General features: G+C 40.0%; 1 protein-coding gene across 1 annotated transcript; it reads left to right on the top strand.

Moving 5' to 3' along the window:
- The first annotated feature begins 376 nt into the window (after positions 1–376).
- cplx3b (complexin 3b) lies at positions 377–11,386 on the top strand. Its single transcript, XM_063004972.1, has 3 exons — positions 377–586; positions 7,796–7,883; positions 10,925–11,386. Exons 1-3 carry the CDS (start codon positions 429–431, stop codon positions 11,147–11,149), a joined length of 471 nt encoding a protein of 156 aa, XP_062861042.1. The 5' UTR covers positions 377–428; the 3' UTR covers positions 11,150–11,386.
- The last annotated feature ends 4,944 nt before the right edge of the window (positions 11,387–16,330 follow it).

Genomic DNA, 16,330 nt, shown 5'->3' with positions numbered 1-16,330 from the left:
TGTTAGTTTACAGATCTTTTTATTTATAGTTATTTTATGTAATTAAGTTTGTAATTGAATTTGATCTTTTCCTGGAGGTTTTGCTCCTGGTTGTGCCCCTGACCGTGGGGGGTACTGATGGAGGGTGAGGGTGTGGTAGGTGTGATGTGTGATTGGCTGAGATGAGGAGGACTCTGATTGGTTGGACTGAACAGTAAAACTCAGTGAATCAGACGCGGTGCTCGGACTCTGATAAAGACTCTCCGCAGTTTTAATCTCTTTAATCTTTATATTTATATCAGAAAAGAACAAGAACTGCGGGGATCACTGATGATTTCTTTATTACTGACTTAGATCTCACAGTGTAACCGAACACGCGGGGGATCAGGTCTGTTTTGGGGAACTTCTCAGGATCAGGATCAGTAAATTGTGGTGGTTATTAATCAGAAATGGCTTTTATGGTGAAGCACATGATCGGGGGGCAGCTGAAGGATCTGACCGGAGGATTAACGGAGGAGAAACCGGACACAGAGAAAAGTGAAGCTGCAGCTAAAGGAATGACGGAGGAGGAGTTCGAACAATACCAACAACAACTGGAGGAGGAGAAGTGAGTACATCTCTCTCACACACACACACACACAACATCCACACACACACACACAACACACACACACACATCTAACACACAACATACAACACCAAACAACATATAACACACACACACACACACACATCATCCAACACACACACACAACACACACACACACATCTAACACACAACATACAACACCAAACAACATACAACACACACACACACACACACATCATCCAACACACACACACACACACACACACACACACATCATCCAACACACACACACACACATCATCCAACACACACACACACACAACATCCACACACAACACACACACACACACAACATCCACACACAACACACACACAAACATCTAACACACAACATCCAACACCAAACAACACACACACACACACATCATCCAACACACACACACACACACACAATATCCAAACACACACAACACACACACACACACACTCACTCACTCACAACATCCACAATGCAATAAAATAATTTGATCTTGGTGTCTTCAGAACAAGATCAGAGCTGAAAAATAAAAGTCACTGGTGTTACATTTGAACCTGATCCTTGTTTATTATTTCGAAAGCTTAAATCAGATCCAGATAATTTTTTAATATTTTAGATGGACATTCAATGAAAAAAGAACTATAGCGACAAAATCTGTAAACGTGACATTCTTCTCAATAATAATCTAGCTGGAGACACTGGAACTTTGTACAATTCATAAAATGTTTATTAAAATATGAAGTACTAAGAAATGAAATAATAGAGTGACTGAAATACTGACCCATACTGAACAGATATACTAGTACAAAACTGCATTTTAGTGTTCCTGTTACAGCACTGATCCAAATATTCAGATATACAAAATAATATTCCATGTTTATGTTTTACGACCAGTTTATTCTGGTCAGGGTTGCCGTGGGTCCTGGAATCACTGGCCAACAACACACCCCTGACAGGAAAGCAGTTCATTACAGAAACCCCCCCCCCCCCCCCCCCCCCCCACACACACACACACACACATCCCCACCCCAAACTTCCCTCAGACATAGCCAATTGCTTCTGTATGTAGATGCCCAAACTGTCGGTAGAACCACTGGGCATTCGGACCCTGGATCTCAGCAAAAGTGGGCTGGTGCAATTTGCTGCTGCACCACCCGAGCACCCATGTTTAAGATATGTTTGAAATGATTGATATTGTCATTATTATTATGAATGAAACTGTTACAGTAAAGCTATTACATCCTTTTTTATTATTACGTCCTATTGAACATGAGTATATAAAATAAACCTGCATTAAATTACTCGACTAAAACGTTTCTGTTTTATTCACATTTTTGAGAAATCACTACAATCACAAATGTGTAAAACACCTAATGAAACGCCCCTAGGTGGCGCAGCATGGTAGTGTGGCCCTCTGTATGCGCTGAGACTCTTTGTAAGACAGAGGTCACTAGAGTGTACAGCGTAAGTAAGCATTTCTAAAGTGATTAATGGATATATTTGTGTATTAGTAAACACTATACAGATATAGATTTTATTACTGTACACAACAGACGTCTCTGTACATCTACATCACTGTAGCTATTACAGAAGAGCCAATGGTTTAGAACTAAAGTTGTATAAAATAAACGTTAAATAAATGTTACCACCATCGCCACACATATATCAGAGTAATCTGTATAACTCGTCCTTGTTCTGGTTCTTATAATGATTTACTGGGTCCAGATCACCTAACAAACAGCTCATGTTTACTTAAACAAATATAATTAAGCTCTGTAACGTCGGCCAACGTTCTGCCCCCCACTGCTGCAGTTATTAACATTATTTATAATGATTATTTTCTGTCCACACGACTTTGTCAGAGTCAATTATACAGAAGGCCGAGCCAGCAGGGCTGGAGTTTCAGCCGTAGGGCACGTCATCATTTTCATGCTTTATTATGCATGATTTTATCATTTTTCTTAGAGCGCAAGCTGCCCTGGACAAACCAAGTTCCAGTAGGGTGTGGGGCATCAGGGCATCTGTGCCAGCCAACCCAAGTTCATTCACCTCACCAAATTCTATCCACATTTTAAAAATATTGAAATACTTCACCTAAATCTCTGAATTTAAACCTCTACCTGGCCTGAATTAGTCAGAATTAAAACATTAGCTTTACAAAACAGACGTCTGGTCAAATCCAGAAATATTCAGGGTCTGAGTCTGTGCAGATCTAAACATTATAAATGTAATTATATAAATTATAAAATCCAGATTCAAGCAGCTCCTCCACCAGTTTCACCCAGACTCCAAACATCCTTATATGAGTTCCAGTATCAGTTTTGATTTACAGTGGATTCAGAATTTAGACACTTTGACATTTTTACACTTTATTGTGGTGTGGATTTGATTTTGAATTTATATATTTGACTTTTTTAAAACAATTTACACTTGGCACAACCTTGAACCATCTTAAAGGTACTAGTCCAGATCTGGAGAAAGGAGAGCCTTGGTCAGGGAGCTAATAAAAAATTCCAGCGGTAAATCTAAAACAGCACCAGCTTGGACGGCATGTAAATGACAAAGATTCTCTCTTCTCTTAAAAGGAAAAAGTTGGGGCAGAACAGCGGGCGCTGCCCATCACCGGGCTAACAGCATCTCTGTGGTTAAATGTGGTGGTAGCAGCGATAGCTATGAGGGAGCTACTTAGCAACAGGGACTGGGAGACTGATAAGAAATGTTTTCAGTTCATCGTAATGGGTGACATATTGTAAATTGATGGGTAAAAAATAGCAATTTTATCTCATGGTGTTTGAATACTTTCAGTTTAATACAAAACATTGTTCATGAAAACTGGATTTTGCCCCTGAAAAAGACTCGGAGAACAAAATGATGAAGTAATTTTGCAGCACTGAAGTTCAGCAGCTGTTTGCTGTTCTGTACTTGAGTTCTGTCGAGAATTTGTGCTTGTTTACCTGTCAGAGATCGGCTGGTACAGCAGGACATGAGTTATAACCATTTCATCCTGCCACCGCCTGTATTACAGTGAGATGAAAAAATGAATTATAAACATTATATCACAGATCAGGCGGTGGAGGTGACGGCTGACCTTCAGGAAACAGATTGTGGGTGAAATGAAATGAATTCAAGCTCAAAATTAAAAGCTTAAAGGATGTTGGGGGTGTTACGACCTGGGAGTCAGTGACCAACGTTTATCATGTCGACCTCGACAATTCTAGTCCTGTCCTCAAATTATCCTGCCCGTCATGCCAAGCAAAAATACAGGAATCTCCTGTAAATAATCCTCTTATATCCTTCCTATCAACTCATTCTATTCTGAGCCAATCAGATCTTAGAGAAAAGAACAGAACTTGTACTGCAACCCTTCTGATTTTTCAAACATATTTACTACAGTTGATCATTTCATCACTTTAAAAAAAGACTTCACAGCATCAGATTTGATTAAATCACATATTCATGGTTTCTGAGTTACCTCATGGACCTCAGTAGTGTGTAGCTACTGAATCTTTGCCGATTGCAAAAGGTGTCCCACAAGGCTCAATCCTGGGGCTTGCCATAAATTAGTTCCAAATGCAGATTAAACCAAACTTATGTTATTTGCCAACTATTTAAGAAGGCTTTAAAATAAGTGAGTTTTTAGGTATTCTATTAAAAATAGCATTTTTTTTTTTAACGAGAGACGACGTTTGCCAGCAGCATCACAGAGATAAGGCTAAATGATCGGACCTTCATTAGTGTGATTGCCTAAAGGCAAGCACACTATTGTTATCCGTTAGTCATATTATTATTATTCTGCCCGTTTTTTGTCCGGCTTTCTTCGTCCGCAGTTTTCGAGATATCGACCCCGTTCCAGCGCCAAATCGTCCGGCCCATACGGGAATGGACTGCTTGTATACAGGTTTTCGATCCGCCTGCCCGTTCGCCCGCCACGGCCGTTTTTGTAGCGTTTTTTGGTCCCATAGACCTCCATTCATTTTCGAAAACATTTTGAGATATTGACGCCGTTCCAACTCTAAATCGTCCGGCCCATTATTGACATCACTTCTTGAAGAAAGCTTTAGGATCCGCACGCCCGTTCGCTTGCCACGCCCGTTTTTTACCGGTTTTGGCCTATCTTTCTGGCTTTTTTTTCTACAATTTTCGAGATATCGATACCGTTCCAACTCTAAATCGTCCGGCCCGTAAATTACAACAATGCTTGTTCACAGCTTTTGGATCCACCCTCCCGTTCGCCCGCCACGCCCGTTTTTTTGTCCCATTCATTTCAATTCATTTCTTGGAAATTTCGAGATATCAACGCCGTTCCAACTGTAAATCATCCAGCCAGTTAATGACACCCCAAGTGATCCAAGTGATACAGCATAGGCATACGCAGCCCCGCCCGCCTGCCACGCCCGTTTTTTTATATTTCGAGATATCAAAACCGTTCCAACTCTAAATCGTCCGGCCCATCGATGACACCGGGACATGGATGCAATTTTTGGATACGCAGCCCCGCCCACCTGCCACGCCCGTTTTTTATATATTTAAAGATATCAACGCCGTTCCAACTCTTAATCGTTTGGCCCACTGATGACACCGGGACATGGATGTAATTTTTGGATGGGCACACCCGGCCGCCCGCCACGGCCATTTATTACACTTCCAGATATCTACGCCGTTCCAACTCTGAATGGTCCGGCCCGTCGATGACGCTCCCAACTTAGATACAGCGTTTGGATACGCGCGAACGCCCTCCGACCGCCACACGGCAATCACACTCGCATTTTCTCCGGAAATGCACTCTCTAGTTGTTTTTGTTAAGCAAGGGAGAAAAACAGACGTTACTGATCAGGACAGAAATAACAGCAAATGTGAGAGACAGAATTACACCCGGCACCTGGAAATACCTTCTACTGTTTAAATCACGTAGATCTCACCTACGTTTCATTTTTAATGTAGAAACGCAGATATTCATGATATTAAACTCCTTTGACAAACTGGTAAAGGTAGAGATGCCATACATTCATGAACTGGTTTTTAATAAGTAGATCAATCAGGTTCACAGACTTAACTTAAGTGGTTGTTGTGATTATGTAAAGTTTATCTCATAAAATACAATAAAATTATATAAAATTCTCACATTGGGAAGCATTTTTAATTAGTTTACATTCTCCGTTAGTAAACTGTAATTATATAGAATCATCCTGCTTCCATTCTGACTACCTGACCTGAACTAAAACTGAGTTTGGGTTGCCAGATTGATTAAGAAAATTAAATATAGGATCAGACTGATTTAGTAAATTATTGTTTATCTGTCGAATTAGTAGAATTTTAACCCCCGTGTGGAGGTTTGTTGATCCATCTGTGAGTCTAACAGCATTAGACAAGTCAGTTTTTATTCCATTAATCAGCGAGAGTTTGTTAGGAGGTGCAATAAGTTAATAATTTACTAGTCCAGTCAGTTGATCAGATGTGTATGTGGAGCATTAAGACTTATTAGATTTATGTTATGAGTTTGAAACTGAACTGAACCTAAGAAATGAGAGATCCAGGTCTGGTTCTCCAATTTATCAAAACCAGTTTGCTAAACTAATACACATGTACTAATACTGGTTACTGGGTGAAGTCCTGTAAATGACATTGTTGAACGTGGAGTTGCTGGATGTAAATATTACGAGGGTTGTAGGAGGGACGTCACACTGGCTGACATGTGGATTTATTTTATAACCTTTTCTCTTTATCTGTGTCATGTCGATCTGTTCTTTATTGTTGTTGTTATTTACCACACTAAAGCCTGATAGTACAGTCATGAGGATCAGGAGGACAATAAACACCTTGAACCAGAGATGATTCTGACGCCCTCTGTAGGTCAGATGGAAGTATGACATGCTGAGATAAAATGAGATCCGGTCAAACTGATCAAACTAAAATATTGTGACTAGAACTGATTTAAAGATCAACCTTATTAATGATTAACCTCAAAGTTTCTGCAGATATAACACATACACAAAGCAGGACGTTACTGATATGTTGATATGATGATTAAATAAACATTATCATAACATTACGTTTACATTCATATTTACATTTCTAGCATTTATTACAGAGAAGCTTCCTGAGGGAACATTTCCTTCCTCTAGTACAAATACACACCGGTCAAACAACACAGATCTGCTGAAACCCTGTTAGAACAAAAGCTAGCTGTAGATTTTCTGTGAAGGATAGATTAGTTAGTTATTTCATTTTTACCGTTTAGCAGACGCTTTCTATCCAAAGCGACTTACAGTTGTGAAAGTATACCATCTAAGCAATTGAGGGTTAAGGGCCTTGCTCAAGGGCCCAACAGTGGCGAGGCTTGAACCAGCAACCTTCTGATTACTGGACCAGTACCTTTACCACTAGGCTACAACTGCCCTTAGTTAGTGCAGATTAGTTTCAGTCTTTAATTGACTGTTGTAGATCTCAGCAGTTCTAACAGTGCATACATGGTACATCAAACCACTTAAAGCTGTACACCGTAAACAAGTCAATTTTACTTCGTCTCATCCCATTCCCTCCAAAACCAGTAAATAAATCATCAAAAATACGAAATCAGAGGGGCACTCTGTTGGCACTGAAGAGTGTTCACAATCACAAGTTTATCTCAGCACAGCTGGCTGTGACTGGTGGAGGGAAGGTGGTCTCTTCCATACATTTACATCCATTAAAAATTTAAAATAGAAGTACTGTACTGTCCCTGCACATGGACACTTGACCGTGAGCTTGTTGGTCAGCCCATTCTTTAGTCATAGCCATTAATATCGATCCCTGATGCATAGCATTTATCATCCTGAAGCATGTGAGAAACATGTCCACATAAACTGAGTATCTGTGTTTAACACTGCAGTGATTTTAAAGTGAGCCGTAAATTCATGTTGTTTTTACAAAATCCACCCTCAGACCGACATCAAATAAACCACAGATTAGATTAGCATGGCTATCTTTAGCACAAGCTCGGCACATAATACCATTTTCTGGGAGGATCTCCTGTAGGAAATGTTGCTAACTGCATGATGGGTGTAGGAGGAGAATCACGCTGATGAGACTTTGCTCAGTTTCAGAGCAGATCAGGATTAAATGTCGTGGTGTGAGGGGAGCAGATCGGATCATTTTAGTGAGAGCGTGTTGGTTGTGTTTAGGATCTAATAATGTCTCCTTGTGGTCCACAGACAGGAACGTGATGCCAATTTTGCTCAGAAGAAGGCGGAGAGAGCCACGGTCAGAACTCACTTCAGGGAAAAGTACAGACTGCCAAAGGTGAAGCTGCGTCCCACCTACACACACATGTTCACATCATATCAAGTCAAGTCAAGTCAACTTTATTTATATAGCGCTTTTTACAATATACATTGTCTCAAAGCAACTTTACAAAATCCAGGACCAACAGATACAAAAACCCCTGTTGAGCAAGCCGAGGGCGACTGTGGCAAGGAAAAACTCCCTGAAAATTACAGGAAGAAACCTTGAGAGGAACCAGACTCAGCAGGGCCCATCCTTCTTGGGTGGTCTGGAGGATACTTTAAATAAATACACGATTTACACAAATCATACAAACACAGAATTGAATGATCTAAAAGTCATACAGTGGTAATAAATAGATAAATAAACAATTAAATAATAATAGAGTTGTTATCCGCTCTAGTCTTCAATAAAGTCTGTAGTGATTTCTTGTCGTTGCAATTACTCCAGACCCGTCACATCTGACAGGAGCAGCATCGTTGTCCCGGCAGTCTCGACTTTAATCCTTAACCTCGGCGGGTAAACAGGTTTCCATCAGAATGCCCTCGGGGTAAAACAACAGAGAATGTAGTTAATAATGTACAATGCTAGTTGACAAACAGTTTTACAGAGAGTTTTAGACTCCGGCAGCCCTAATTATTACAGCATAACTAAAAGGGAGAGCAAGCAGGTAACAAGGTCATGAAGGCTTTCACAGGACATCAGCGCCCACCTCTCCTACCCAAACCAGAGTGATTGGACAAGAGAGGCAGAACGACAGCGACCCAACATCCCTGATCACCACAAGTTTCTATGACCAAGAACCCCCAAGCTCTGCGCCTTTGTCTATATTAATCAAAAGCCTGAGAAAATAAATATGTTTTCAGTCTAGACTTAAACATTGAGACGTGTCCGAATCCCGAACAGAGGCAGGAAGATTATTCCAAAGTTGTGGAGCTTTGTAAGAAAATGCTCTTCCACCAGCTTTGGTCTTTTTAATTTTAGGAACTATAAGTAACCCTGCATCTTGTGAACGAAGTGGACGCGCTGGGTTGTAGTAATTAATAAGCTCACTCAGATACTGTGGAGCCAGACCATGTAGCGCTTTATAGGTTAGTAAAAGTATTTTGTAATCAATGCGAAATTTAACTGGCAGCCAGTGTAGAGATGATAGAACAGGAGTGATATGATCAAATTTTTTAGTTCTAGTTAGCACTCGAGCTGCTGCATTTTGAACTAACTGGAGTTTGTTTAAGGATCTACCAGAGCATCCAGTTAGAAGAGCATTACAATAATCTAACCGAGAAGTTATAAACGCATGGATCAGTTTTTCGGCGTCATTAACAGATAGTATATTTCTTATTTTAGAGATATTACGCAAATGATAGAAAGCAACTCTAGTAATATTATTAATGTGTGTATCAAAGGAGAGATCTGAATCTATTGTGACACCTAAGTTTTTTACATCTGGGCTGGGAGTAACAGAGAACGTGTTTAAGTTTAGCACCAGGTTAGACAACTTGTCTCTTGCAGCTTTAGAGCCAACAAGTAAAACCTCAGTTTTATCTGAATTAAGTAAAAGAAAATTACACGACATCCAGTTTTTTATGTCGTTTACACAATCTTCTATCTTACTGATTGTGTCAGTATCATTTGGTTTGGCTGATATATACAGCTGTGTGTCATCTGCATAGCAGTGAAAGTTTATGCCATGTTTATGAATAATTTCACCTAGTGGAAGCATATAGAGTGTAAATAATAGCGGTCCAAGTACCGACCCCTGTGGAACACCACACTTTACTTTTGTAGTTTCTGAGCATTTATTATTTACATAAACGAATTGAGAGCGGTCAGTCAAATATGATTGAAACCAAGAGAGTGCGAGTCCTTTAACACCTACTGTATTTTCTAGCCTCTCCAGTAAAATGTTATGATCGACCGTATCAAACGCTGCACTAAGATCTAATAGAACAAGAAAAGAGACACATCCATTATCAGAAGACATTAACAACTCGTTAACTACTCTAATTAATGCGGTTTCGGTACTATGGTTGGGTCTAAATCCTGATTGAAATTTTTCATGAATACAATTTTCATTCAAATAAGAACATAGCTGTTTGGAAACGACTTTTTCTAATATTTTAGAGACAAAAGGAAGGTTTGAAATTGGCCTATAATTAGATAAAACATGTGGATCAAGATTAGGTTTTTTAATCAGGGGTTTAATAACAGCACTTTTAAACAATTTAGGTACATACCCAAGGCTAAGGGATGCATTGATTAATGTAAGCAGGGGCTCTACAATAGCTGGGAGTAAATCTTTAAGTAAACGAGTTGGAACAGGATCGAGTATACACGATGATGACTTCGATGATTTAATCAACACAGTTAGTTCATTTTGGGAGATTGGATTAAAGGAATTTAGTTGGATTAACTCGTTACTATTATCACCAATGCTGCTCGGAGTGAGTCCATACTTAACATTGGCAAGTGACACACTCTGACTCTGAAGTCGTATTTTTTCTATCTTGTCATTAAAGAATTTAAAAAAATCATCACTGGTACAGTCAGGCGGTATATTAGATTCAGTTTCATTTATATCAGCGGTCATATCATATTTTATCTTTTCATTTGTTATCTCACGTTCTGAATTATTTTAAATCAATAAACTAAACATGAAATCAAACACTGTTAAGGCCCTATTGAGTAGTATCTTGGCATTGGTGGGGCTTAAACCGACAGCCTTCTGATTGCTAGTTCAGTACCATAACTACAATAAAATCTTTGCAACCAGTCTGCATATTCTTCATTTTCCGCTGCCTGGCAGACAAAGCCCTTACTGGCTGAGGAGTGCTGCAGACTAGCATGGCAGCACCGGTCACTTTCATCATGTGTGGCCACTTTACACCGGCCAGCAGTCGGTTAATATAGAGAATGTGAATCCCCAGACGACCTTCCTCCCTCAGATACCATCAAGTGTGTGTGATGAGCATCAGAAAATCAAGTTCATGTGCATCCATGTTCATACATGTCTTGTTAAATCTTAATTGTGTGTGTGTGTGTGTGTGTGTGTGTGTCAGAATGAAATGGACGAGACTCAGATCCAGGCGGCAGCGAATGACGTGGAGCTGCCGACAGAGCTGGCGAAGATGATCGCGGATGATAACCAGGAGGAAGAGCACAAGCTTTCGGTTCTCGGTCAGCTGTCCAACATCCAGAACGTGGACATCAACCAGCTGAAGGACAAAGCTCAGGCCACGCTGGAGGAGCTGAAGAGCTCAGCAGAGAAGTGTTCGCTCATGTGATCCAACCTGAGAATTCTGTTTTTATTATTATTCACACACACACACACACACACACACACACTCTCTCTCACACACACACACACAGTTTTGCCCAATCCGGACGTCCTTTAGACAGAAATGATCATTTGCGTCTGTTGAGTGCTAGCGGGCCTTCACGGTGGTGAACTAGCACATTAGACTGCTTTACTACTCGAGGGTCCAATTTATTTTTAATATGAAATAAAATAAGTCACTTTGCTTCTGGACTCAGTTGTTATGAATCATTCATTTAAATGTAATACGTTATTAGTTTTATAATAAATCATTCATGTTAAATAAGTTTAAAGGAATTTAGATCCATACAGCTGAACATTTTCGTGGCGGTTTATTATGCTAGCACACCACCGACGAGATCCGGGTTCGAATACACAGACGTGATTGGCTGTGTGTGTGTGTGTGTGTGTGTGTGTGGTTTTTTTTTTTTTTTTTTGGGGGGGGGGGGGGGGGGGGGGAGAGGGGGGGGGGGTGTTAGGAAGTGGTTGATATGACTTGGTGCCCTGTCTAGGGTGTTCCTGCCCTGTGACCGGTTCATGTTCCCTGGTTTCCCATATCAGTAATACAGTAGTGAGAGGTGAGAGTATAAACATGATTAATATAAAATAGCGTGATACATTTCTCGTACAACATTGTTGGTTCTTTATGATTCAGTTTATAATTTGTTTTTTTCTTACTCATCATTTTAACAGAATATATTAAAGATAATATTTAATACTGAGCAACAGAGCACGATCAGGGACAGTGTATAAAATACATAGAATAATATACACTGATCAGCCATAACATTAAAACCACCTCCTTGTTTCTACACTCACTGTCCATTTTATCAGCTCCACTTACCATATAGAAGCACTTTGTAGCTCTACAATTACTAACTGTAGTCCATCTGTTTCTCTACATGCTTTGTGACCCCCTTTCACCCTGTTCTTCAATGGTCAGGACCCCCACAGGACCACCACAGAGCAGGTATTATTTAGGTGGTGGATGATTCTCAGCACTGCAGTGACACTGACATGGTGGTGGTGTGTTAGTGTGTGTTGTGCTGCTATGAGTGGATCAGACACAGCAGCGCTGCTGGAGTTTTTAAACACCGTGTCCACTCACTGTCCACTCTATTAGACACTCCTACCTAGTCGGTCCACCTTGTAGATGTAAAGTCAGAGACGATCGCTCATCTATTGCTGCTGTTTGAGTCGCTCATCTTCTAGACCTTCATCAGTGGTCACAGGACGCTGCCCACGGGGCGCTGTTGGCTGGATGTTTTTGGTTGGTGGACTATTCTCAGTCCAGCAGTGACAGTGAGGTGTTTAAAAACTCCAGCAGCGCTGCTGTGTCTGATCCACTCATACCAGCACAACACACACTAACAAACCACCACCATGTCAGTGTCACTGCAGTGCTGAGAATCATCCACCACCTAAATAATACCTGCTCTGTGGGGGTCCTGACCATTGAAGAACAGCATGAAAGGGGGTAACAAAGCATGTAGAGAAACAGATGGACTACAGTCAGTAATTGTAGAACTACAAAGTGCTTCTATATGGCTGATCAGCGTATACTGTATTCAATTTAAACAGATTCTGTAATAATAAATGTACAAGAACTACAAAAATAATAACAATAAACAATAATGCACTGGGGTTATTTTATATGTTAGGTGTATTATATTGCAATAGTAGCACAACATAAATCACTGCCTGGTTTATTAGCTGCCAGTCCTGATGAATAACGCCAACACACACACACACACACACACACACACACACACACACACTAACACATGCATAGACAGAACTGAAGAGCATGTATGGAACTTTATAGAACTTTATCCATGTTTTATAGCCGGTGTCGTGCAGACAGTTTAACATTTCAGGTGGTTTTAGGATGCAGAAATCTACAATTCCAAACCAGAAGATGTGAGGGTAGTAAACTAAAATAATCAACAACTTTATATGTGTGTTTAAGTCCAGTTCCAATCACACACGTACGTTAACTCAGAAACTTACTGCTGATGTGTGAGAGGCTTTTATGCAAAGTACTTTCAGTATTCACTGGCTGATAGAGAAGAGACTGATGCTGGTTTATATCTGCTCTGAGATGTGCTGAAAAGTTCAAACCTGTAATCAGTGAAACTCACACACACACACACACACACACACACACACACACACACACACACACACACGTGTGTATGTGTGACTGTAAACGTTTAGGTAAAGCAATAATGTAATGTGAATGAAGCCGTGAAGTAAAACAGCCATATCGGTGTTAACAGTTCTCTTGGGTTTGTAGAAAAGGATCATGGGAAAAATGGGCATCCAAATGCTCAAGCTATTCAAATTCCCATGCTAACCTTTATCCTCTGTCATTTCATCCCAGACTGATCCCCATTATCGTTCACCTCACCCCAGTGGTGCTTTTTTTTTGTGCAGGTGATCGAGTGTTGAGTTTTCGGACTGTTCCTCCTGGATTGCTCCTCTCTATATTATGTACCACAGTTCGGTTCAGTCTGAGATGATATTGTGTGAGTTTTCGGTGGAACAGATGAAGATACTTTCATTGTTGCCAGCGTTTTGTTCATGCTGTGTGGTTTGTACCAGTCATGTGTCGTGACAAGTGCTTGAAACAGTTCATGTGTGTCATAGCCAACATGGGTTCTAGTGCCATAAAGCGTCGCCAAGATCTGATGTCCTGAAATGTCTTCAAATGTGAATCTTTGATATTGTGTGATTTGTATAACTGCAATATAAATATATGTACAGTATATAAAGCAATATATGCGGGTGGAGATGCATGTTATTGTCTGATTATCATATAATGATGTTATTATTTGTATTTCTTTATGACCTAAAAGTGTGTTTATATTCAAAACTCAATAAAACATCAGCCCTGTATTTTCCTCACCTGTATATGCACAATATATGTAATAATGTATATCAATCCCCTTTTCTGTTTGATCTTTATTAATTTTCTGATTTCCTATAATAAACATATTTTTATGAACTCTGTGATCTTATTAAAGACTTATAAAGTTTCAGGATGACATGGTGGCACAGCTGGTACGATGGCTGGTATGAGTGCAGGCGACAGAAGTCCTGAGGACCTGGTTTTGATTTGGTGTTACCCTGTAGGATGGGTTTCCTGTGGGTGCTCTGAATAAGTGAATGTGTAGATTGGGGTTTGGTGTTCAGTGCTGGATTGGTGCTCTGTTTATTGAGAATTCCCACTAACGAGTAAATACATGAATGGATGTGTTTTTAGTCTTGAACTGTAACACCTCGTTTGAGCAGCAGATGGAGACATTACTGTGGCACCGGTGGCGACTGCTGGTATAAAAGCTTTTTTAAATGCACAGAATGGAACTATAATAAATGGAATGATACTATTATACACTTCATTCATACATCGTCACTAGCTGTTTTTTCCTGATCAGGGTCGTGGTGGAATTAACACATGCAAGCACAGAGAACACAGGCAGGCCTTTTCCTAAAACAGTAACCAGAAGCGAGGATCGAACCCATGTCTTTTGGACCGATGTCGCTGAGCGGCACCTACTCTGATGCTCCAGTGTTCCATCTTAGACATATACACCACCTTAACCAATTATAAATATGGCATAAACCGGTTGCAAACTCTCTAGTGCTGAATTTAATAGGTTTGCATGCACAATGAAGAAGGATTTATCCATTCCACCTGGCCAGGGTCTCTGAGAGTCCATTGCCACCTTAAATCATCACACATTTATTCACATTTTGGAAACATTTACGGCCAATTCACCTTCTGTATGTTCAAAGGTACGAGAAAAAGCACAAGGACACAATTAGAAAAGTGGTTTACGGATCAGTAGGTTAATTAGAATCGAACCCAGGTCTTAAGGACCGTAGTGCTACGGGGCTTTCACACTACCTGCTGCACTGCTATGCCATCCACAACACTGGAAATAATGGTGTTTCATTACCTCTATTATATCAGACCCAAGGGTTGCAGTGTCGGTGTCATTCAGCTTTGGTGAACTAAGTTTTTAACCTAAACTCTAGTGACTGTGTTTGAGGAGTTTGACATGTTCTCCTTGTGTATGTTTCCACAAAGTTTCACGCTCTTTCCTCTACATCAGGGCCACTGAGGCTCCTTTTTACAAACTGGTCAAACCGTATCTCTGTATAGACCCAGTGGTGTTTCTAAATGACTAGTGTCCACATACTTTTGGCCATACAGTGTGTGTTTGAGTTTAATTTGGGTGTTTACCTCGATCTGCAATACCAGATTAGACCAGCAGATAGAGGCATTACTGTTATGCGATTAATGGAGCAAATTGCAGCAAATAGTTAAATTAAATCTTCATTAGTTAATTTCCCTAAGGGGATCAATAAAGTCTTATCTTATTGGGGGTTTTTTTATGTTCCTGTATTAACACTGAAAATGTTGGTGGTTTATTAGCTAAGGGACCTGGAGACCTGGAGAAAAACCTTAAATTATATAATAAAATGTATTAATGTCTTTAAACGTCTAGCCAGCTGTAGAGGGATTGTGACCACAGACCTGTTTTATTCTCCCTCTTGTTTCCTCTTCCCTCCTCACCAGGGTTAATCTGGTATTGAGGGGGGCATGAATGGGGGACAATAGTGTTTTCTGACCCGCTTCACACTCTTTGTTGTGAACTGGCCAGGCAATAGACAGAGGGATCTTTCAGTGTTCCATAGAAATAGAGAATAATCCATTATTATTTTATTTTACTGCACTGTTTAAAAGCCCATTTGCCCTCTAACAGTAGTGCTGGTGTTAGAAACAGAAGAAGTTCTTGTTGGTAGTAACAAGTGTGTTAGTGGTAGCAGATACAGGTAGTAGTAAGTGTAATTATGTTAGTAGTAGAACTAGATAAATTTAACTTTGTTGTTGTGTACGAGTACAAGGCATTGAAATGCAGTTATTAAAAAAAAGAATATTAGTGAACACATATATATATATGATTAATATGTTTATTATGTTTATATATAATCATTTGTAGGTAAGTACAGCTTGATATGTTCATTCATTCACTTCTGTTTTATCACTGCTTGATCCTATTCATAGATGCAGTGGGTCGTGAATTAGAACCTGCTGGAGCACAGCGAACACCATCTACAGTTCAGCAAGCTTTATATTGTC

Source organism: Trichomycterus rosablanca, chromosome 11 (assembly GCF_030014385.1).
Source record: "Trichomycterus rosablanca isolate fTriRos1 chromosome 11, fTriRos1.hap1, whole genome shotgun sequence".
Taxonomy (NCBI): Eukaryota; Metazoa; Chordata; class Actinopteri; order Siluriformes; family Trichomycteridae; genus Trichomycterus; species Trichomycterus rosablanca.
This window is presented reverse-complemented; position numbering and strand designations above follow the sequence as displayed.

Coding starts and splice junctions, on each gene's coding strand:
- cplx3b (XM_063004972.1), top strand. CDS start 429: ATGGCTTTTATGGTGAAGCACATGATCGGGGGGCAGCTGAAGGATCTG. Junction 587..7,795: donor CAACAACTGGAGGAGGAGAA/GTGAGTACATCT, acceptor TGTGGTCCACAG/ACAGGAACGTGATGCCAATT. Junction 7,884..10,924: donor AAAAGTACAGACTGCCAAAG/GTGAAGCTGCGT, acceptor TGTGTGTGTCAG/AATGAAATGGACGAGACTCA.